Source organism: Pongo pygmaeus, chromosome 2, assembly GCF_028885625.2.
Source record: "Pongo pygmaeus isolate AG05252 chromosome 2, NHGRI_mPonPyg2-v2.0_pri, whole genome shotgun sequence".
Classification (NCBI taxonomy): Eukaryota; Metazoa; Chordata; class Mammalia; order Primates; family Hominidae; genus Pongo; species Pongo pygmaeus.
Window position 1 is genome coordinate 192,094,799 of NC_085930.1, and position 25,150 is coordinate 192,119,948.

At 34.0% G+C, this 25,150-nt stretch overlaps 1 protein-coding gene across 5 annotated transcripts in view; it reads left to right on the plus strand.

The window, feature by feature from the left end:
* Positions 1-25,150, plus strand: part of ATP11B (ATPase phospholipid transporting 11B (putative)) — a 127,444-nt gene that overhangs the window by 84,676 nt on the left and 17,618 nt on the right. For 3 of the 5 annotated variants that reach the window (XM_054479961.2, XM_063662458.1, XM_063662456.1), the window contains 10 exons: positions 1,082-1,235; positions 2,477-2,579; positions 5,915-6,060; positions 7,116-7,175; positions 8,749-8,876; positions 10,578-10,716; positions 17,874-17,939; positions 18,477-18,580; positions 19,788-19,953; positions 23,669-23,754. In XM_054479961.2, the coding sequence (XP_054335936.1) occupies positions 1,082-1,235; positions 2,477-2,579; positions 5,915-6,060; positions 7,116-7,175; positions 8,749-8,876; positions 10,578-10,716; positions 17,874-17,939; positions 18,477-18,580; positions 19,788-19,953; positions 23,669-23,754 (1,152 nt within the window). The remainder of the gene's footprint in view (positions 1-1,081; positions 1,236-2,476; positions 2,580-5,914; positions 6,061-7,115; positions 7,176-8,748; positions 8,877-10,577; positions 10,717-17,873; positions 17,940-18,476; positions 18,581-19,787; positions 19,954-23,668; positions 23,755-25,150) is intronic. The other 2 variants (XM_054479960.2, XM_063662457.1) reach the window with 1 other exon arrangement.

Below are 25,150 nucleotides of genomic sequence, written 5' to 3' on the forward strand. Positions count from 1 at the left end.
GTACTGGCTTTCAACGACATAAAGGAGCTTACATCAAAATGTAAATCTAGGTATACTTCCTTCATCAAGAAAGTGTTATTACCAAAGGAGAATTGTGGGGGGAAGCAGTTTAATAAAATAGCGTGCTTAGTGATTTTGTTGATTTACATTCTGGTGTAGGCTCCTTATCTCTTCCTGGCAACAAATAGTTTGCCCACTTTCCAGCAGTGAGACTGTACTTGGAGTAGCACCTATGTAGCATATGCCCACATGTGAGGTGTTATCCGTCTTCTACCATAGTAATATCTGGCATTACAATCCATCATTGGTTTCCCATCACAAGACTGTGCTGTTCCTTCATTCTTTTCCTTGCTTGTTATGCATATCGTGAATCTTGCTCATGGGTTTTCCTGAACATTCTTGATTTCATAGTGTTTTTTTTTTTTAATTAGGATTTGCTGAATGTTTAAATAATGTTTCAATTTTTGTAAGACTTTTCATACAATTTGGGAGAATATCCTCAGATTATGTATTACAATTCACATTTTAGAAAATATAATTACTGTATCTATATATCAGTTCATTGTAAAATTGAATATTAGGCTGGGCACAGTGGGTCACACCTGTAATCCCAGCACTTTGAGAGGCTGAGACGGGCAGATCGCTTGAGGTCAGGAGTTTGAGACCAGCCTGGGCAACATAGTGAAACCCCATCTCTACTAAAATAACAAAAATTAGCCACTCATAGTGGCTCATGCCTATAGTCCAAGATAGGAAGCTGAAGCGAGAGAATCACTTAAGCCCAGGAGGTCAGGGCTGCAGTGAGCCACTATACTCCAGCCTGGGTGACAGAGCAAGACCCTGTTTCAAAAAAAAAAGAAAGAAAAATTGAATATTATCTTTTTTACTCATCAGTGACTCAATTCTGCTTAATTTTAAACTTAAGGTAATAAAACAGTTTGTTTCCTGACATAACAGTCTTGTAACAGTAAGGGCTGTGGGTAAAAGATCCATCTGTCAGTAAGAATGTGTTGTTCTATATGAGTGTAAATAATATGGCTTCAAAGTATCTTACAGAGAATATAATTATTTTCTCTTTTAGAATTACAGAGGATCATGTGATTCAGCATGGGCTGGTAGTGGATGGGACCAGCCTATCTCTTGCACTCAGGGAGCATGAAAAACTATTTATGGAAGTTTGCAGAAATTGTTCAGCTGTATTATGCTGTCGTATGGCTCCACTGCAGAAAGCAAAAGTAGGTATATGTGTTATAAAAAAGTCCCATAAAGCTATTTAGATATAAACATATTATTTAAAGTTAATGCCTTACATAGTTCCATCTGGTGATGTGCAATATATAAATTTTGCTAGGAGTCAGTCACATCTCATGTTGTAAATTTTAATCATGTACATCAGACTTTTGGAATTCTCAGTGAGTTTCAACTATTCATAGTGACCCAGAAAACCTGTGATGAGTAGCAGTTTGTGATCTTGCAGAAATTAAACTGTGATAACTAATGTTTCACAAGTTAGCTACTTAGCGAGTGAAAGAGCCTAGGAGGCATCAATTATTTGCACCTTCAGATGGTTCTGTTGATCTCCGTTTATTCTTGCATTCTCATGAAGTGATAATTCTTTGTTACTTTTAGCTATAAAGTGATAAGTAGAGCTTTAGTATAAAAAGTTGAAAAGCCAATTAACTTGTAATGTAAAGCTTATATATAGGAAATATTTAAATTTTAGCTACCTATGTGATTCAAGTGAAAGCCTATATAAACATTTTTTATAATTCTAAATTTGGAATTTGAGATCTTAGACTATTTTTCACAAATATCCTTTGCAGTGCACATCTAAATACTGATTATTTCCCATATAGATCTAATAAATTAAACATCTAATTTTTTGGGCTTCCTGGAATTTTGTTACAGGACTGATATTATGACAATTCATGTACCCCAGTCTATGGAGACTAAAACTGGAGACCAAACAGAGCAAATACCCAGGTTCTTTATAAAAGTACATTCAAGAATTCCAAAGACACATTTCTTTTGAGTTCATTGAATTTATTCTTGATTGATCTTTTTTTAAAAGTCTTAAAATTTTATTACAAGAGGAAACAATTATCTTTCTTTCATATCAAATGAAAAAATAATTTCTTAAGAAAAAATTTTGCCTAACAGTTCAATTGAGTAGTCATTTTTTACACAATTATTATTAAGCTTTCTAAATATTTAAGCTGTATTTAAAAGATTCTTGTTTCTCATCATAAAATCCAAAGATAATTCTCTGTTTTATTATAACATTTCTGAAAGACATTTCTAAAATCTTAATGGAGATACCGTAAAAAAAATGAACCTCAGTGCATATTATTGTCTAATATAAAATTAAATATTTCTTTCATTAGTGTTCTTACTAGAGTCATTTCAGATAAATGACTATATAAATGCAAGAAAATTGAAATTGTGTCATAAATAACCAATTCATTATGTCTTTCAGGTAATAAGACTAATAAAAATATCACCTGAGAAACCTATAACATTGGCTGTTGGTGATGGTGCTAATGACGTAAGCATGATACAAGAAGCCCATGTTGGCATAGGTGACTGATTTTTCCTGAAAAGTTTTTCCTGAACTTTTAAAGTTGGTGGTATTATTTGGTGGTTTTGAATTTTCTTTTTGTAGATTGAAGTGCGGTATCAAATTTGTGAATGAAAACTAATTGCAACATGGTAATAATATAGCACAGTGTGCCCCATCAGAAACTTACCATAATTAGGCCGGGCGCGGTGGCTCACGCCTGTAATCCCAGCACTTTGGGGGGCTGAGGCGGGCAGATCACAAGGTCAGGAGTTCAAGACCAACCTGACCAACGTGGTGAAACCCGTCTCTACTAAAAATACAAAAATTAGCCAGGCATGGTGGCACGTGCCTGTAATCCCAGCTACTCAGGAGGCTGAGGCAGGAGAATCGCTTGAACCCGGGAGGCAGAGGTTGCAGTGAGCCAAGATCGCGCCACTGCACTCCAGCCTGGGCGACAGCGAGACTCTGTCTCAAATAAAAAAAAAAGAAACTTGCTGTAATTAAGCCCACTATTTAGTATATTTTCATTCCAAATTTTAGTTTTAGATTTTAAAGGAAATAAATACCACATTAGTGAATTTTATCTGCCAATTATTTTTCATAATAAAAGTAGCTTTATTTTTACGTCATTTTGTACCTTTTAAAGTACTTTCACGTGTTATTTTATCCTTTTTAAATTCTAAATTTGTGATTTACAGAGTTGCACTTATGGTTCTTGTTTTAGAATCTTACTGTTACTCAGTGTATTTGTGCATCTAAAGATCCTACAGTGCATTTTAAGATAATTGTAAAGACAGGAAATTGTACCAAACTGCGATAACATAAAATCTCAAGTAGTTTTCTCGTTTTAATAACCTTTATCCTTATTCTTTTCTATTTTTGCCTAAAACTTTTATTAGATTCAGACTGCTAATATCATTTCATTATATTGAATTTGTTAATCCTTTCCTTTTTAGCCATATACTCTTATTGTATAAATACAGAGCAAAATGAAAAGTGTGGGCATGGGATTTTTTATGGAAGGATAAAATTTGAGAGTTAAGCTAATTCCTGTTCTGGAATAGTCTCTATAATGTGCTGGATGGGAAGTTATCAGGTCTGATATTTTCCGTGTGCCTCTTAGATCAACTCCTTCCTCTTTCAGATAATTAATTCTTCATTTTGAAAACTTAATCCTCCTTCTAGTTTGTATACAGTTGTTTTCCATAAATCTTCATAGCAATTTGATGATAACTTCCTATACCATATATTTAAGGCCATAAAAAAAATTACAGTATTTAAAACAGTTTGATTCTGTAATGATAACAGGCAGACCAGTGACTAAAATACATTCAAGCATATGGAAATTTAGAATATAACAAAGGAGATATTTCAAATAAGTAGGAAAACAAATTATTTAGTTTAAAAAAATGGATAAAACTGGTTAGTGATTTGAAAATAAAGAGAAGTTGAGTCTCTTTCTATTATTTGTAACAAAACAAATTCAAGATGGATTAGGATTTAAATAACTTATAAAGACCCTAAAAAGTAATAGAAGAAAATTTAATGAATAATTCTGTTATTTGAGGTATGGAAGAATCTTTTGAGGACAACATCAAAGCAAGGAACTATAGTTAACTATAGGGAAAAGATCATGCAGAGGTAAAAACTCCCAAAACAAATTTTAAAAACAAAGGACAAACTAGTAAAGAATATTTGTAAAATAGATGACAAAGTTTTAATAATCCTGGTATTAAATACAAAGTATTCACAAATTAATGAGAATAAGAAAAACGTTCCAGTAGAAATAATGTGGAAGGATGTGAGCAATCGATTGTCACAAAAGGAGAAATCTAAAAAGAATACTAAATGTATGAAAAAAATGTTTAGTCTCTCTAACATTCCAAGGAATGGAAGTTAAAATTGCCTGTCAGATTGGCATCCATTATAAACATTGATAAACCTGGAGTTGGTAAATGTATAGATTAACAAATGATCTTATACAATGTTAGTAGGAGCATAAATTGGTATACCCTGCGTTATTATTCCAAACAAAATTTTAAAGTATGCCTATTGACATTGCAATTATGAATGCAGGAATTTCTTCTAGGAAAAAAAATTGAGCATGTTGATAAAGATATACATTATAAGTATACATTTGAAGCAGTGTCCATAATCTGTTAAGCAACAAAAGCAAGTTGTAAAACAATCCTTTTTTTTTTTTTTGATATAGAGCTTCACTCTTGTTTCCCAGGCTGGAGTGCAATGGCTCGATCTCAGCTCACTGCAACCTCCATCTCCTGGGTTCAAGCGATTCTCCTGCCTCAGCCTCCCAAGTAGCTGGGATTACAGGCGCCCACCACCATGCCCAACTAATTTTTGTATTTTTAGTAGAGATGGGTTTTCACCATTTTGGCCAGGCTTGTCTCGAACTCCTGACCTCAGGTAATCCACCTTCCTTGGCCTTCCAAAGTGCTGGGACTACAGGCGTGAGCCACCGTGCCTGGCCTGAGCCACATTTTTATACGTGTTTTTGTATGTATGAAATACATACACACACAGACATGAAATAAGCAGAAAGAAAATTTCTAAAAGAATGCAGACTAAAAACAGTTTTCTCTAGGGATTATGAATACAGTTATTTTTCGTCGCTTATACATTTTGGAACACTTTCATCCTTTTATGACAAAAGTTTTAGTTTTGAAAAATAATTTTTAAAAGTTGCTTCTAGATTGAAAATACAAGCTTGGCAATGACTCTTCTTCTCTTTTGAAACCTTAAGGATTACTGTAACCATTAAAAAAGTATTCATATTTGTCAGAGGAAATGATGCACTGATTTCAAATGATATTGTACATTTTTAAAAATTTACTTATTTTAAATTCATATTTTCCTTTTAAAAAGCACACTTTGACTTATTCATGGAAGTGTTAAGCAAACTCAAATGACTCATTTTGCTAAACTCAAATGACTCAATTTGAATATTTTTTATATTCAGTGAAAATAGTGAAGTTAAGTATTTTATAGCATTCTGTCCATCAGAAGTCTGTTACCCAGTACTTGTGCTTATTAGTGTAATAATTGATGTTCCTGCTAAATCCTTAACTTTCAATATTATTTTTTATATTGTATTTTATATTTTTATTGTAATTCTTTGGAAATTGGTGTTATGTGTCTGATAAATATCGTAGCCTTATATTAATTACATATTTAAGTAGAACAACCTTTTGGACATCTGCTCTCTGCTGTATATTAGGATTTAATGTTCCTAAGTGCATGTTCAACTATTATAAATAATTAAGATATTTGAAGATTTATCATGAAAATTACACTTATAGTTATCAGTGAACGTGTCTTTTGTCCCTTTTATTATAGGAATCATGGGTAAAGAAGGAAGACAGGCTGCAAGAAACAGTGACTATGCAATAGCCAGATTTAAGTTCCTCTCCAAATTGCTTTTTGTTCATGGTCATTTTTATTATATTAGAATAGCTACCCTTGTACAGTATTTTTTTTATAAGGTGAGTTTCATGTATTTAGAATCAATTATTGATATAGTAATATGAAGTTTCAATTTAAGGAATGTTATAACCTTATACATTTCTCTTTAAAATAGTTTCAATAAGTAAAAATAACAGTATTTTGTCATAAATCTATTCTATACTGACAGAAAGCAAATCAGTGGTTGCCTGGCGCCCAAGGGTTCCATGCGAATTAGAACACAGTACATTTGATATCTTTAAAATTATTTTGTCCTGAACCAGCAATAAGTTTTAACACCAATACAATGGTTTTAAGTAGAGCTCTTAGCCTTTTTATGCCATGAATGACCCTTTAGTAGTCTAGTGAAATGTGTGAGCTCCTCAATATGGAGCTTTTATATGCATAAAATAAAATACATAGGGTTACAAAGAAACAAATTATGTTGAAATACTGTCCTATCTTTGGGTCCTTTTGTACAAGGTGGGAGTCTGCAGAACCCACATTAAGAGCCCCTGTTACCAATACATTTAATAACACCAGAGTGTACTATGTTGCATAGATTTCTATAATTGATAACTACAATCCAGTGATAGAACACAAGTAGATTGCATATTGCTATAAGATGATGGCAGTTTTTTTCTAACTTATTTTTCTAGCTTTTACTTGTAATATGAGTATATTGAGATGGAAAGAAATTTCGATAGTTTGATTTATTGTGTGTTTTAGGCATTTTTGTGTTGTAAAGATGTGATAGCCCTAAAGTTTGAGTAAATCTTACTTATTGTACTATATACGAAAAGTATTGAGTAATAGTTTGAAGGTTGTAAATTCAAAATTACAGTGTTGCTTGGCAGTGAGAGGAGTCAAGGGTTTTTTCGTTCTGATGTCTGCACTGTTGCTTAGAATGTTTTTAGACATTTTTTGATAAAATGGGAATCCTGCATTCCTGTTATATATGGACAAGTCCTTATCCTTTACTTACCATACCAACTGAGATTGTTTTTGGACACTTTAATAGCCATTTTTTTTATTTTTTATTTTGTCTTTTAAACCTAAATATTTTAATTATTTTCCATTTAATCTTGTTTTTCAGAATGTGTGCTTTATCACGCCCCAGTTTTTATATCAGTTCTACTGTTTGTTTTCTCAGCAAGTAAGTAAATAGAAACTTGTGTTTTGTGTTTTGTCCTTTTAGAGTAAGGTATGTATGTTCAGATTTTGATAGACGTTTGAAGGGACTTTTTTCATTTTTCTTAGTCCTGCAGGGAACCAGACAAAACTTTTCTGTTTAGTATATTTAACCAGCATGACATTCATAATATTTATTTATTCTGATTTTCAGTTTGAGGTGAGTGTTAATACCAAAATATAATTCTGGATGCTTTTAAAAATAGATAATAACCCTTAACAGCTTATGAGAGAATTTTGATAACTTATTTGTGATATTTCTGTAAAATCCAAATCAAGCCAGGCCAGATAACTTGGAGGTTCACCTCATTTTTATTTTTGATTCGAAATGTCTTAGATTTGGAAGGAGCAATAGTGACTTCGTCCAGGGATGACGTATAGGTTTTATCTCAGAAGCTACCTTTAAATAATTGATGGGGCATCTAGAGTATATTGAAAAGGTTTCTAAAGCTGCAGGCTCAGAGGGAAAATGTAATTTGTTAGCAATAGTTGTAATGGGCACAGGATGGGTCTTTGTTTGCATGCATGTCACATATTTACCAGTCCTGATCTACTTTGTTTTAATTTCTAGAAAAGAAAAATGAAATCCACAGAAATTAAGTAACTTGCCTTGCTAACTTAATGACTAAACCATGACTTTGACCTACTGCTTCTGACTAATGTGGCAGGCACCCTTTTCACATACCATACTATACATCTCAAATTGATCAAGACACTAGTTCTAATTTATTGAAAAAACAAGAGCTTAATTATCTTAAGTTTTTCATGAGTTTTTCCTATTCTTAATTGCTGTTTTATCCTGTTTACAACCTGTAACTCTAAATTCCAAATATTTGCTTGGGCATTGATTACCAGTAAAAGTTTTTTTACTAAATGAACTAAAGAATATGCTAAGACAATATGACAAGGAAAACTGACCTATTTTGATTAGGTTTTCTGGAGAGTTTATGGTATAATTTGGGAGGCAGTATTAATAACAATAAAAACAATATGTAAAGCATAGGCAAAGTGCTAAGTGATTAGGAACAACAGTGGTACCTGTGACTGTGTAGAGGAGCAAGATATCATTAAGGACTTAAGCCATCGTGCAGAGTTTCGTGGAAGAAGATAGTCTTGTTCAGTGCCTTAAAGGAAGTGTAGTGTGGAGACAGGGAGACAGAGCCACGAAAGGTAAACTGTATGTGTTGCACGTGTGAGGAGCAGTAAGATGCCTGGAATACATGGAGGAGAGTTATGTAAAATTCCTTCACAGTGATCAAATTGTGGAGAATCTTGAAATGTGCATCTAACTCAAGATAATTCCAGAAGCACCTGATATAGCAAAATATTCCAGTTCTCACAAAGAATATCAACCTAGGAACATTATATGTTTATGTCAGTATTAAAACAAATTAGAATTATTTAATTGGAGTTACTAAAATGGATTTTAATATAAATTTTTAAAACTTTAATTTTGTTTTTAATATGCATAGTTGTGATATGCATAATAGTAATGCATAATTCAGAATCTCAACATTCCTACCAATTTCTCTTTCTAGACATTGTATGACAGCGTGTACCTGACTTTATACAATATTTGTTTTACTTCCCTGCCTATTCTGATATATAGTCTTTTGGAACAGCATGTAGACCCTCATGTATTACAAAATAAGCCCACCCTTTATCGGTAAGTATTTTCTGGTATTAAATGGCCTTATCAGTTTTTTTAAGTAAAAAATAAGCAGATTTATTTATGTCTTGGTGATTAATGCTTTACTAAGGAAAGTTCTTTAGTTGTCGTATGATTTACAGTTGTTGAATATCAGAGAAAAAAAAGGTTTCTTTCAAAGAGAAAATTTGAATAATTTTTCCAGTGTTTTTTTAAGAATGAGCACTTTCATCCTGGGAATGCACTGGGCAGTTGTGTAATTTGCACTTACTGTCGCAAACCAGTAATATTCTATTTCCTGTGCACAAAAGAAGTTATTCATAATTGGTAGTCTCTAGAATTCCTAAAAGTTAGTTTTTTTCTACTATTAGCGAAATTTATGAGTAATAATTAGTGCAAAATCCAGAGGTGAGGACATTAATTCCCACCCCAGATTCTCTGCTTTATTCCGCTTTCCCAGAACCAAGTAATTCACAGAGATGTGATTGGGACCTGTTCCTCAGGACCAGCTATGGTATTCACCATAAGCTCTTATAGAGATAGCTATTGAAGTACCACTTACAGAGGCATCTCATTATCTAGATTTGGATTAATTTACTTCGATTCCTCAGGTTATCTAGGACAGGGCCTGACCTAAGATTGGCATAGATTGTTCTTCCCATAATAGCTGTTATTAGAAGGGAAGTCAGGAGCATCACTGCTGAACCTAACTCAGATAACCTCACTAAAAAGAGACCATTATGTCAGAGTGACTGAATGTTAACAGAAGAATATAATAACAGATAAATCAACTTTTCAAAATTAAAGTGAAGTATTATGCCTGTGTCACATTTCTTTTTTTCTTTTTTGAGACAGGATCTTGCTTTGTCACCCAGGCTGGAGTGCAGTAGCAAGATCGTAGCTCACTGCAGCCTCAATCTCCCAGATTGTTAAGACGCAATCTTCCCGTCTTAACATCTGGAGTAACTGGGATTACAGGCACACACCACCATGCCTCACTAAATAAAAGTTTTTTAAACTTTTTATTTATTTATTTATTTTAGTAGAGACAAGGTTTTGCCATGTTGCCCAGGCTGGCTTCAAACTCCTAGTCTCAGGTGATCCTCCTGCATTGGCCTCCCAAAGTGTTGGGATTATAGGCATGAGCCACCATGCCCAGCCTATCATATTTCTTTTTTTTTTTTTTCCTTTTGAGACAGAGTCTCACTCTGTCGTTAGGCTGAGTGCAGTGGCGTGATCTTGGCTCACTGCAACCTCTGCCTCCCGGGTTAAAGTGAGTCTCCTGCCTCAGCCTACCAAGTAGCTGAGACTACAAGCGCATGCCAACATGCCCAACTAATTTTTGTATTTTTAGTAGAGACAGGATTTCACCATGTTGGCCAGGATGGTCTTGATCTCTTAACCTCACGATCCGCCCACCTTGGCCTCCCAAAATGCTGGGATTACAGGCATAAGCCATCGCACCCAGTCTTCCTATTTCTTTATCAAATGAAGAAATGTATTTGAATGTATTATGTGAACTATAAGCTATTAAACAGATGTATGATATTATAAGCAGTGGTTTATAAATTTGGATTTATTTATTCTTTGTGCTAATATTTTCAAGCAATTTTAAATTAAAAATCCATCTTGTTTTTTAATTATCAAATTATAATAATTGTTTAGTGGGCAAATAATAAATGATCCCTAATATGTTTCTTTTTCTCTTCTTTTTAACAGAGACATTAGTAAAAACCGCCTCTTAAGTATTAAAACGTTTCTTTATTGGACCATCCTGGGTTTCAGTCACGCCTTTATTTTCTTTTTTGGATCCTATTTACTAATAGGGAAAGATACATCTCTGCTTGGAAATGGCCAGGTAAAGTATATAATTTTTTTAAAGAATGCTTGTTAATATTTTATGGGTTTTTTATAGCTTTTGTCATAAAGTAAAATTTAATTTAAATTATAGAACTTCAAGTATTAAAATGCAAATATAAAAAGGCTTAAAATTTTTTGGTTAAATGATAAGGTTTCATACAAATGAAAATTGACAGGCAATACAGTGTAATCTCAAAATGAAACTCAAGTTACTGGACAATTTTGCTATTCAAAAATTAGCTCACACAGGGGATATGTTATTGCCCCTGCATGCTGTTCACCTTAGTATTGTGTTTTATTGATAGCTGCCATTTATTTGGTACTTACTTTTGTGCTAAGTACTTTATATGCCCCATCTCCGTTAGTCCTCCCAATAATTTTATTAGAGAGGTATTATTGCTCCCATTTTTCAGATGACAAATGAGTACTTAGTGTTTGTTTGCTTTTAATTCCATTGTTATTTGCCTAGGAAATGCTACCATATTCTTCATTGCACACTTACAATTCTAAATAGATGTCATAACTTACTGTTTAATTTGGCCACTTTTCCGAAGTATGAAATTAGGAAAGAGTGCATTTTAAACAGTACACTGTTACACTGTGTTCTGATTGGAGTGCTCATGTTGAGAGACTCTTGGCAGAGCTAGACCTCTCTTTCAAGGCTTAACTAAGTGGATTAGGAAGGAAAGAAATGACAGCAGTGGTGGGGACTCTGGTGGACTGGAAATGGTTATCACTCTTAGTTTCCCTTTTCCATTCCCATCACTTAAGTATTGCAAAATATGTTTGGAGATACAGACATACAAAATTTGCAATTGGAAGAATATAAAGTTTTATCTGCTCAACAGATCTTTATTGAAGACCAGCTATTCCCAAGTACTATACTAGGCTCTGGTAAGTAACTTGGTCATGGAGCTTAGAATCTTGAAAAGGATACAGAAAATGAGCAAGTAAACTAATAACAAAATACACCAGTGTAATAAAGGAAATGGGTTTCAAATGTAGAGGGCTTAACCTTGCAAAACCCCTTTATCTTGTAGAGTAGGGACATAAATATAATTGCCACTTCACTTTTGAGGACATATTTAGACTGATGTGGATGAAAATATGAATCTTGTAGCATAAAGGTTACAGCACTTCCCAAATAATAACTACCTTTTGTTGAGTTTCTTTCTCTATGCCTGGTACATTACATGCATTTGCTCATTAAATCATAACTCTGTATGAGAAAAATATCATTATTAATTTTTGCATGTTAGAAAATTAACCTCAGAGAGGTTAAGAAACTTGCCTAAGTTCACACAGTAAGCAAATTACAGTAATAGAATTCAGACTCAGATCTATCTGACTTTAAAACCTACATGCCTTTAGGAGATATACCTAATGTAAATGACGAGTTAATGGGTGAAGCACACCAACATGGCACATGTATACATATGTAACAAACCTGCACGTCGTCCACATGTACCCTAGAACTTAAAGTAAAATTTAAAAAAAAACCTACATGCTTAGTCACGATTCTCAATTCTTCTGAGAAACAGCTGTTAGCCTGGTGCCCTTCTGCACAGTCTTACCATAAGTGCAAGTGCCACCAAATATGTAGACATATGAGTGAGTATGCTCACTTCCACTTGAAATAGTGGGGTGAAAACCGGACAGAATTAAGAGGGGAGGAGAGTTAAGAAGAAGGAAATTTGGATCTTCATCATTGGATGAAAAGGACATTAAAGATATCTCGTATTGCTAGTCACTGCTTTTTTTAATTTTTAAAAGTAATATGTGCCCATTGTGATGTTTGAAGTTAGTAGGAAAAAGTATAAAGAAAATAAATCACATGGTGGCCCTCTACCCAGATATTATTACTTTTATTATTTTTACATACTTGTTTCAATTCTTCTTTTTTGCTATTTTCATTAACCTCATAATTTGTATCCCTTTATTTCTTAACATTGTAGCCTAAGTGATTTTGTGTGTTATTAAAAATGCTTCAAGAACATTTTTCATGATTACATAATACTGTATTACATTGTCATAATTTAAGTATTCCCTTAATTTGAGGATTTGTTTCTAATTTTTAGTAACTTTTTAAAATAAAATCTTGAACATTCTTTATACAAAAGATAAAACCTTGAAGGACAAATTGTTATTGGCCATTAGTATAAAAGCTTTTTTATCTTTACTGTGTATTGAAATTAATCTGCCACTCCCTACCTCCAATACTAGGTATAGTAGCAAAGCAGCACATGTTAGAATCAGAACTGGATTCATATCCTGGCATCTGTAGTCATCGTTTGAGTGATTTGATATGAGTTAACCTCTCTCAGACTCAGTTTTCTCACCTGTAAAAAGGCACATAATCCTCACCTTACAGGTTTGCTGTGAGGATTAAATGACGTAATATTATGCAAATAATATTAAGCATAGTGGCTAGCATATAGAAGTATTCACTACGTCTCAGCAGTGTTCATTGTTATTTTTACTATTAAGTCATTATATTGGAAGATCCTGTCCTATTCAATCCCACCCGGTCTAATTCTCCCAGAAACTCTCTTAACTATGAAAATCACCTCGCTGAACACGCCATGCTAATCTCTAATTCTAAGACATTGCTTATGTTCCCTCTCTAGAATGCTCATGCTTCCCTTTCCCCAAGACTCTCACCACCACCTATTCTTCACAGTTGAGCCCACAGACCCCTTTCCTTTTGGTCCAGCTCCCTCTTATGTGTCCCTGTGCTAAAAATCCTTTTAGACATCTATCTAGGCCGCGTCTCATTGCTTAGCACTGAGTATGTTGAATGCTTCCTGTTTTCTAAATATTGTTATTGCATGCCCAAGATATCAGTAAACAATTGAGGGCCTACAGCAGAAAAAGTTACTAGAGGGAAGTGCTGAGAGGAGTGACTGGAGGCAAAGATGAAGTCATTGCAAACCAAGTGATCCTGGGAGAGGAGCAGGAGGAAGAGTTGCAATAGTTTGGGTTTAAGGGTAGAACCATTCAGGGAAAGTTAAGACTTTATCCCTTTTTTCCCTTTTTTTTTTTTTTTTTTTGTATTAGGGTCTAGCAATTTTATGTTAATTAATTTTCACCAAATACTTTTGAAGTATTCACTAATTCTTAATTTCAGTTTAGCTTAGGAAAGAACTAGTCATTCTTCATGTATTTATCTCAAATCTTTTTAACAGGACTCTCTTTCTCTTAGTAAAGTATAAGTCTTGGATCAATTTTCTCTAAGATTTGGAAAGACTGGAAGAATGTGTATGACATGCCTGAGTTCCTGTCATGTGTGTCTTTAAAACTGCTTTTTTCATGGGCACATCTTTACCTTCAGAGCACTGTAAAAAAGATATTCCTTTACTATTACTCCTTAACGAGTTGCCAGAGAACAAAAATAATGTTAATAAGAAGGCTGAACTAGTGACTAATTTTTAACTTTGTTTTTTTCCTAAATAGTAGAAGAGTTAAACTCTCACATAAAATTTGCCTAGCCCTTATGCAGTCTTAAAGTAGTCACAGTGTTTAAATATAGGTATTAGTTAAAAAGTAGGGCTTGTCTTAACAATACAGTAGTATTGTCTTACCATGGACATTTGTCAAGAAGTCATAGATTAGTAATTCATTGAATGTATTGTTTGAGTAATCTTTTCATTTTATTTTTTAAAATTAAAAATAAGCTTAAGACTTTATTTTTTTGTTTAGTTTTTTATTATTTACTTATTTTTTTACATGAATAAGTTCTTTAGTGGTGGTTTCTGAGATTTTGGTGCAACCAAGCAGTATACATTGTACCCAATGGGTAGTCTTTTATTCCTCACCGCCTCCCACCCTTTTCCCCGAGCCCCGAAAGTTCATTGTCTCATTCATATGCCTTTGCGTCCCCATAGCTTAGCTTCCACTTATGAGTGAGAACATAAGATGTTTGGTTTTCTATGCCTGAGTTACTTCACTTACAATAATGGTCTCCAGTTCCATCCAGGTTCCTGCAAATGCCATGGTTTCATTCCTTTTTATGGCTGAGTTGTATTCCATGGTATATATGTATACCACATTTTCTTTATCCACTCATTAATCGATGGCCATTTGGGCTGGTTCCCTATTTTTGCAATTGCAAATTGTGCTGCTATAAACATGGGTGTGCAAGTATCTTTTTTGTATAATGACTTCTTTTCCTCTGGGTAGATAGAGGGTGTGGGATTGCTGGATCAAATGGTAATTCTACTTTCAGTTCTTTAAGGAATCTCCACACTGTTTTCCATAGTGGTTATACTAGTTTATATTCCCACCAACAGTGTAAAAGTATTCCCTTTTCACCACATCCATGCCAACATCTTTTTTTTTTTATGTTTTTATTATGACCATTCTTGTAGGAGTAAGGTGGTATCACATTGTGGTTTTGATTTGGATTTCCCAGGTAGTGATGTTGAGTATTTTCTCATGTTCATTGGTCATTTGTATATCTTCTTTTGAGAATTGTCTATTCATGTGCCTTAGGCCACTTTTTGATGAGATTATCTTTTTCTTGCTGATCCGTTTGAGTTGCTTGTAGATTCTGGATATTAGTTCTTTGTCAGAAGTATAGATTGCGAAGATTTCCTCCCACTCTGTGCTTGTCTGTTTACTCTGCTGATTATTTCTTTTGCAGTGCAGAAGCTTTTTGGTTAATTCAGTCCCATCTATTTATCTTTGTTTTTGTGAGCTTAAGACTTTAAATTATTTCTGTAATCTGACAGGGTCAACTTTTTTGTAGTTGCTTTTAAACAGGGCTTCATAGAAGTGATTCTCCTGCCTCAGCCTCCCCAGTAGCTGGGATTACAGGCATGGGCCACCACGCCAGGCTAATTTTGTATTTTTAGTAGAGACAGGGTTTCTCCATGTTGGTAAGGCTGGTCACGAACTCCCAACCTCAGGTGATCCGCCCGCCTCAGCCTCCCAAAGTGCTGGAATTACAGGTGTGAGCCACCGCACCCAGCCTGTAAGCTCATCTTCAGCCAGATCTCCAAAATGCCTTTGCCACTCACATTATCACCTGCCAGCTCAAGGGCAAGTCAGAATGGAAAGAGACAGCAGTCTTAACCAGTTGATTACAGTTGAAATATATTACTTCATATAATTTTACACACAAAAAGCTATGTGAATGCTTTTGTATAGCTTCTTCTAGGGCCTTGAATGGGGCCTATGCAAGAGGAAGCCCTAAATCCTCCTCTAAGGAAAATACCGTGTAACATGCCCCAGTCTAGGCCCAGTAAAACCAGATACTGAAGGATAGACATGTCCTTACCACTTCCAGGCCCAGGTCCCCGGTTGCATCAAAGTATCTCTCCCAGCTGGGCACAGTGGCTCATACCTATAGTCCTAGCATGTTGGGAGGCCAAAGCAGGTGGATCGCTTGAGCCCAGGAATTCAAGATCAGCCTGGGCAACATGGTGAAAGCCTGTCTCTATAAAAAATACAAAAAAAAAAATTAGCTAAGTAAGTGTGGTGGCGTGTGCCTCTAGTCCCAGCTACTTGGGAGGATTGCTTGAGCCTGGGAGGTGGAGATTGCAGTGAGCCGAGATCATGCCAGTGCACTCCAGCCTGGGTGACAGATCGAGACCCTGACTCAAAAAAAGAAAAGTATCTGTGTCCATACCCGTGAAAGAGGAGAATGGCACTCCTCCTGAGAGAGCTGAGACCCACTGATCATCGGTATTTCTGGGTCATTTCTAGAGATGATAAAAGTAGACAGATAAGCACAGGTTCAGTATGACTTTTGATTCTCCTCTTGACAAATACATTCCCCAAATGCTCTCAAATAAAGGAATATTAATTGATGTTTCATTGTTGATAATCATAACTATTATTTACTGCTTGCCTATTATATACCAGGTACCCCATTCTTTTTGTATACCCCAATTCTTATAGAAAACTGAGATTTATCCTCATTTTACAAATGAAGAAAGTGAGATATAAAGAGGTTAAGTAATTTGTTAAGTAAATGATAATTGTTAGAAATCTGTAATAAAAAACAGCATTTTTATTAATTTTTTTTGAACCAGTTGTTAAGATAATGATTGTTAGGTTTTGAAGGGAAGGTGACAGTTAAAGAAAGACACACACACAGAAAGAGGGCGGCTCAACAGCATGCAGGCTTTTTGTCTAGCATAAAACCTACAGAAGTCAGGGACCAGCCTAATGCCAGAGCCCATTGGCTGCTTACAGGCTGGGGTACTTACAGGGATGGGCGGGAGGGGTCTAGGCAGTATGGCTCGCTGCCCAGCAGGATATTGATAAGATGTTCCCATGATGAGGCGGTTCTGACCCTTGTTCTGGCAGGATGTGTTCGTGGTGTTCCTTGGACCTTTATCCAGCAAGATATGATAGAGATCTTTCTTTAGTGCTCAGGTGGTTAGGCAGGATGTTTCTCATGTCCCGAACCCCCGTGAAATGTTGCACTTTGACCAAGGTCTGCAAAATAGCAGGGAGCTTACAAAACGGTGCAGTTTACTTTGTAAACTAAATTATTAAACTTCTGGTTGTATTATTTGTACAGATAAAATCCTGACACTCTTTTGGGGTTCTGCATGATTAATACCTTAGTAAGTTTTGGCTCTAAAGCCCAGGGGAATACTTTCTGACTGGCAATAACTGCATTTTTACATGGAATCCTTTGAGGAGTAATTCCATGATCCATTATCCTTCCTTTCACATACAGGTTTTAAGTATAAATTTCTTTTCTCCTGCTCTACTGTACTGTATCCAGAAATACCGTGGCGTGTGCTCTGCTGTAACGTCTGGTTGGAAAGGTTTCTGAGAATACTTGTGATTGAAAAGGATTTTGTTACCATTTTTACTGTGCAACAGGAATAAAGCAGTCCCTACTGACTACATTGTTCTAACTAAAAATAGTCTGTGCCACACCATTCTAAACCCATCTTTGAGTTTCCAGTCTGATAATGATATCTAAAAGATCATTGTCTGTAATAACAACACATGTAAATAATGCTTTATGCTGTTTCTTCTCATACTCTTAACTTTATGAGTATAGTCACCAGTTTCAAATGTACTTGACTTAAATAATTCAAGGGATTTTTAGTAGAGAATTAAATGATTTTTTACCTGACATTTTATTTAACATTATGTTAACACATAATGTAATAGTATATTCTTTCTGTTTAGATGTTTGGAAACTGGACATTTGGCACTTTGGTCTTCACAGTCATGGTTATTACAGTCACAGTAAAGGTATGGTACTGAAATTAGAAATGTGGACACATTTTGCAACTGTTTACATAATTCGTTAACTTTCTTCATTTCTTTAGCCATAGATACTTTCCCTTTTTCCATTTTCAATAACGATTAATTTCACTGGTTACTATTTTAATAATTAAATTTTTGTCAAAAAATTATTTTTAAAGTTTATTATTTTGGGAAACCTCAGCTGGTTTTTATGATCACATTTTTAAAAATCTCTAAAAATTTTGCTTCTCTGTGTATAGTGCAAGACAATGTAATTTGTTTTAGGCCATGGAGTTGAAAATAGAGTAATCACGTGAAATTTGAATGCTGTTTCCTCAAAGAAGAAAAACATTATAAACTTGAAATTATTTCATTTTATACTAGGACCTTTTCATTCATATTTATCTCTGAGGGATTTTGAGGGATTATATCTGTCTTCTGAGGGACTTTTAGATAGTTATGTTTATTCTTGAGTTTTATCTGAAAGGTTAAGGTAAAGCTTTATTTGTTTATATTTCTAAGGATATAAAAACTTTTTTTTAGATGGCTCTGGAAACTCATTTTTGGACTTGGATCAACCATCTCGTTACCTGGGGATCTATTATATTTTATTTTGTATTTTCCTTGTTTTATGGAGGGATTCTCTGGTGAGTGAATATATTGTATTTTAATTGGATTGCTTCAACTGTAATAAACATTTATTGTGATAGGTTACATTATGAACATATTCTGCTCATAACAGATTTGAGACTCCTGGTAAGTTTACTTCTTCAGTTGATCTTACTGATATGGAGAGGAAAAAACTAACATTTCTTGAATATCTACAATTTTTCTAGATTTTTTATATAAGATATTATATTGATTCATCACAATAATGATCCCTTTTTTTTTTCTGTGTAGAAACTGAGCCTTGGGGTCACAAAGGCAAAAAAGTACCAAAGCCAAGATTTAAACCCCAACTGTCTTATTTCACAATTTTCTTTATACTAGTTATATTATGTATTAATGTATTATGTATTAATATATACAATAAAGTAAGTCACATAGAACCATTAAATATTAATCATTAACTTTTCTCACGAAAGTAAGTAGTATGCATCATCTTCATTGATAGAATCAGATATTCAACTGGCTACTCTGATAGATTAAAAATTAATGTTTCTCCTAAGATTCTTTGGTAAGTGATGGACAACTGAAGGCTCTCTTTTGGAGAATTTATATTACATTTGCCTGCTATGTCTTTGATCCATTTATCAGAAAAAAAAAAAAAGCTTCTGAAGGTAGGCCAAAAAAATTTGGATTAGCTAAATATTAACTTCTATTTAGGATCATAAAAGGATACTCTTATGAATATTTCTATATTTCACCATATTCTTTTGAGGTAGTATATACAAAAACCCAAAAAGAATATCTTTATAACACCTACTACTATGTAAAACTAGTATTCGTGAGTACATTAATTTTAAAATATGTTTTTGAAGAAGAGCCTCTGAATAAAGCTTTCATTCTAAGATTTGGATAATCGGTCTTCTAAAATACTTTATTACACACTTTTTCTTGCTTTACTTGGTCCCTTAAGTCTGTATTACTACATTATTCTTCTGATCCACCACCACTAAGATAGGGTTATGTGGTCAACTGCTTGCCATTTTCCTAATAAAAACTATAGTTGTTTTATTTTTAACAATTAAAGCTTATCTTGTTTTGTTAGTTCAGTTAATTAAATTATACTGATTTCAGTTTTGAACATTTTCTTGGAGTACTTGTTACTTTCAACCGTAGTGTCTTTATATGATGTCCTGATTTAAGTCTTTCAGTTTCCACTTTTATTAAGCACATTGTCTCTCTTTGCAGGCCATTTTTGGGCTCCCAGAATATGTATTTTGTGTTTATTCAGCTCTTATCAAGTGGTTCTGCTTGGTTTGCCATAATCCTCATGGTTGTTACATGTCTATTTCTTGATATTGTAAAGAAGGTATTTGACCGACACCTCCACCCTACAAGTACTGAAAAGGCACAGGTAACCACTTTTTATAATAAATTCAATATCTTTTTAGTTAGGGATCTTTAATAATGAATAGCTGTCATTATAATTTGATTATGTCAGAAAATAGGAAATTAGCCATTCCTGTTTCAAGTATTTTGTAACATAAACATTGTTCAATGTGATATTTTTGAAGTTATTTCTTACTATTTCTATTAATTTTATGACTACTGATAAATTTTTTTAATTACATTGTGTTATTAATAAAACTTTATGTTTTTAGGTATGAAACTATCAAATTATATCCAGATAATAATAGTAAATATTTTTAAAGTAATATCACAGCATTCTATCATATATATATATATAATGAAGATCTATAGCCATGTCTTTAGAAACATAAGAATTTGAGTAATTTTTCTTTTTTTTTTTCCCGAGACGGAGTCTTGCTCTGTCACCCAGGCTGGAGTGTAGTGGCACGATCTTGGATCACTGCAGCCTCCACCTCCTGGGTTCAGGTAATTCTCCTGCCTCAGCCTCATGAGTAGTTGGGATTACAGGCATCTGCCTCCACACCTGGCTATTTTTTGTATTTTTAGTAGAGACAGGGTTTCACCATGTTGGCTAGACTGGTCTCGATCTCCTGACCTCGTGATCTGCCTGCCTTGGCCTCCTGAAGCGCTGGGATTACAGGCATGAGCCACTGTACCCGGCTGAGTAATATTTTTTTTGATTATATTATTTTCATCAAAAAAGTATGAAATGAATTCTTTAACCTAAATAATTTGTGCAGAATAGAATTTTTAAAAATACATTATCTCACTAAACATTTATTAATAAATATTAAACTACAGCAAATATTAGCAGTATGTTAAATAGTGCTTAAGAATCTTTGGGGCCTGATAGATCTCAGTTCAAATCCCAGGTCTTCCATTTGGTATCTCTGTGACTTTGAATCTCAGTTTCCTCATTGGTAAAATTACGATAGAAATATCTCTTTTATTACCTTTCTAGTGAAGATTAAATGAAATAATTTCCAAATATATAGTAGATGCTCAAGGATAGTAGCTATTTAGTTGAATGTGTCTTTTTTATATATTTGACTAGTACATGAGCTAGAAATCTCTCAGTTTGTCCTTTTAACTGTATCGTAGTATTGGATAAATACTCTAAAAAATATATTCTAGTCAACTCTTATGCCCTGAGTTTATTAATAATTTAGTTCTTTGCAGGTTGAGATTTTTTAAACATGCTTGTAACATGCCAAATGAATTTTGGAGATTTAGTTGTACATTCATCTTACAAATAGAAAAACTACTTCCTAAACATTTGGTGATGTAAGTTAGGCTTCCTGACCCAGTGCATTAGTTTTAATTTCAGTTGGTCATGTCCACAACATTTCTTTAGCATTTATTTGCTTTGATAACCGAATCCTAGCCAATATACACATTCACACCATTGAGACAGCATAGGCCTGTGAAGCCTGACAAACTTGAATTCAGATACTGTTTCAACAGTTCATATGTATGTCCTTGATCAAGCACTTCATAAGCCTCAGTTTCCTCCTCTATAAAATCAGAAAAATAATTGCTACTTTACATGGTTGTTAGAGATAATGAGTATGAAGTACCTCACACTGACCCTGTATATAGTTGATCCTCAGTAAAACAGTTATTATAAGTAAAATGAGGATGAGAATGTTGTTCTGTTTTACTGATCTCCAAATGGGGCTAAAACAATTTGCATAATCTGATTCCTCTATCTGTCCATGCATATATATTTATATCAGTGTGGACAGACTTTTCCACTCTGCAATATATTACTTAAATATATATCAGAAAGTTTGCCTATCTTACTATTCCTAATCTTCTGAAAAAAAAAAATTCACAATAAAAGAGTACTATTTTTAAGGTTTTGTCCATTATACTTACTCTAGATCTTTATGGAGAATAATTTGTCTTCCTGTTTTGACCAAAATACAGTTATATTTCACCAAAATATATGGATGGCGTAGTTTTAAAGACTTAATTCTTGAGACCGGGTGCAGTGGCTCACACCTGTAATTCCAGCACTTTGGGAGGCCGAGGCAGATGGATGGCTTGAGCTCAGGAATTTGAGACCAGCCTGGGCAACATGGTGAAAGCCTGTCTTTACTAAAATTTAAAAAAATAGGCCGGGCATGGTGGCTCACACTTGTAATCCCAGCGCTTTGGGAGGCCAAGGCAGGTGGATCACGAGGTCATCAGATCGAGACCATCCTGGCCAGCATGGTGAAACACTGTCTCTACTAAAAATACAAAAAAATTAGCCAGGCATGGTGGCAGGCGCCTGTAGTCCCAGCTACTTCGGAGGAGAATCGTTTCAACCTGGGAGGCAGAGGTTGCAGTGAGCTGAGATGGCGCCACTGCACTCCAGCCTGGGTGACAGAGCGAGACTCCATCTCAAAAAATAATAATAAATAAAAATTTTTTAAAAATAAAAAAATTAGCCGGGCATGGTGGCACACTCCTGTAGTCCCAGCTAGTCAGGAGACTAAAGCACGAGAATCACTTGAATCTGGGCGGCAGAGGTTGCAGTCCACCCTAGGGGACAAAGTGAGACTCTGTCTCACAAAAAAAAAAAAAAAAAACTTAATTCTTTATAAGAGTAAATATAGGTTCAGTATCCTTTATCCAAAATGCTTGTTTCAGATTTCAGATTGTTTAAAATTTTAGAATATTTGCATTATACTTATTGATTTAGCATCCTTAATACAAAATCTGAACTGCTTCAATGAGCATTTTCTTTGAGCGTCATGTCTGCACTCAAAAAGTTTCAGATTTTGGATTTTCAGATTGGAGATACTCAACCTCTAATCGGATTTATTTATATTTATCCTTAGAAATTCTACTTTAGGCAGAGCATTTGCAAACTTACGTGTTTTCATAGAGATTTCTTAATAATATAAAAGGTGATAATATTAGTTCTTGTTACCTTTCGTATAGCCTCTTTTTAAAGGAATACATAGGAAATATTTGGACTACCTTAAGGTAGGCCATTAGACAAGTTAAAAGTTAAAAGTGCTTATATATATTTTGGTTCTTTCACTATAAAGCTAAAAATTGATTTAGTCTATTTGATTAAAAATGGAATGTACAGTGAATCAATCATTTTATCTATGTATAAAAGCTAGTATAGTCTTCCTTCTTGGCTCACTACGTTTACTTCTAAATGATTTAACTGGATGTTCTAGGTGCTCTAATCCAAGAAGGAAGTCTCTACTTCTACTCAGGGATCTTCTAGCCTGCTGGGGTTGGTGTTTTTTTTCCTTTCCTTTTTTTTACTGAAACAGTGTATGGTCATTGAAATCCTATATGTAACATGATTCCTTTGCTACAGGCAGTAGTCATTATTTTAGCTTTGTATCATTCCTGATTTCAAATGATAGAGAAATGGCTAGAAAGCTGTCAGCTATTTCATTGTTTACCAAAAGTAGCAGGAAAAATCGTATCAAAGGAAGAGCTGTCAGCATGTTTTCTGAGCCTTGTTTTTCTCCAGAATAACAATGTGGTGTTAAGAGTGAAGAATTAATTCTTTTGATGGCACAGCCAACAGACCTACAAATGTTAGTCATGTATGTGTATCACGTATGATATTTATTCCTCGTGTAGGAACAGATGTATTTACAAAGCTTGTCCTGTGTCTGTCTCTTAGGTAATGAATACAGCTCACTGACTTGTTGTGTGTCCATCCCTTTTCTGTCCACTTATAGATGTACTCCAACACAGTTGCTTTAAGTGACGAGTTCATCGCACTGCAGCCATTGTCGAGGGCAAGGAATCAGCTGAGCAAACTTAGGTAGAGTAGGAGGAGTAGAGCCTCATTAATTCTTCTGCATGCTAAAGGTCAATTAAACAATATCAAAAGATGGGCAGAGGCATGAATAAAGAGTGGGGCATTTTTGTTAGCGTGGCCCTGTCTCTGGATAATTTGACCTTTATTAACATATACATTAAAACCTAAAAAAAAAATCCATTTCTTCTTTGAGAAGAAAATTCAGATAAAAATTCAACGTGATCACAGAACAGAGATCTATACCTATATTTTTACACCTTAACTACCTTTTCTAGTACAATTCTAATGCTTCTGCTTGTCATGTTATTCATATTTATGAATGCTCCTGCATGTTGAGTAATTACAGCTACATATTTGGAAATGAGAGTTGCCCATTTTTTTATCTTGCCTTAATCTGTATTGTAAATACATGTGCATATTTATGTTTGCATATTGTAATGGCTGCTGAAGCATTTCATATCCTGGCTACTATTTAGTGCATCTATAAATTGAACAATGTGTGTGTATGTCTTATCTTTATCTCCACAGACAGATTCATTCTGTCAGTTTGTACAAAAAATAATAGTTTAGAGATGTCTTTTGATAGAAAGGGATGAAAGCTTAAATTCTAGAACTTTTTATATTAAGATACTAAAACTATGTATTAAGTATGGTTTGAAGGGGAAAAGTAATATAAGTTATTATTTTTCTTTTTAGAAATTGACACTTTTCCATTTCTTGCCCTATTGGTTTCTTACAGATTCTTAATCAAGTATTTTTTTTAATTCTTTTTTATTCTCAAGGTTTCTAATCTTTCTCTATGTTCATTTGAATTTTAAATTCTGTTTTATTCTCAAGGTTTCTAATCTTTCTGTGTTCATCTGATCAAATGAATGGCTTTTACAAAGCACCACTTAACCTTTTATAAAACTCTATGAGTTCATAATATTGAGCTGTTTAAAGATTTACTAAACCTTTCAGGTTTTTTATTATTAGCTTCAACTTTAAAAAATATTCTATTTCAAATTACAATGGTGTAATAATTACAGATGAGTATACAAATGGGTGTTTAAGTTGTAGTCAACTAAATTTTATATTTAAAATGAGAACTAAATTAAAACAAACTTAAAGATTTACCTTCACTTTTGGCTGAGCCAAATGTGTGTATCACAATTTTATCAGTAGGTGACTTTTAAAAACAGTGGCTTTCTATCACATTTTTGAGCATCTAGTTGTTTAACTCTAAAGCAAAAGGAGAGCTCATTATTTAAAAGCACACTCTGGCCAACTGTTTTGTCATATAAATATAATTTTTGTATTGTGAATAATCATTTTTATGAAATCATATTTTCATATATCATACTGGGTTAAATCAAACCACATTTTTTATTAGCAAAGCTAGATTTAAGAATAATGGAGA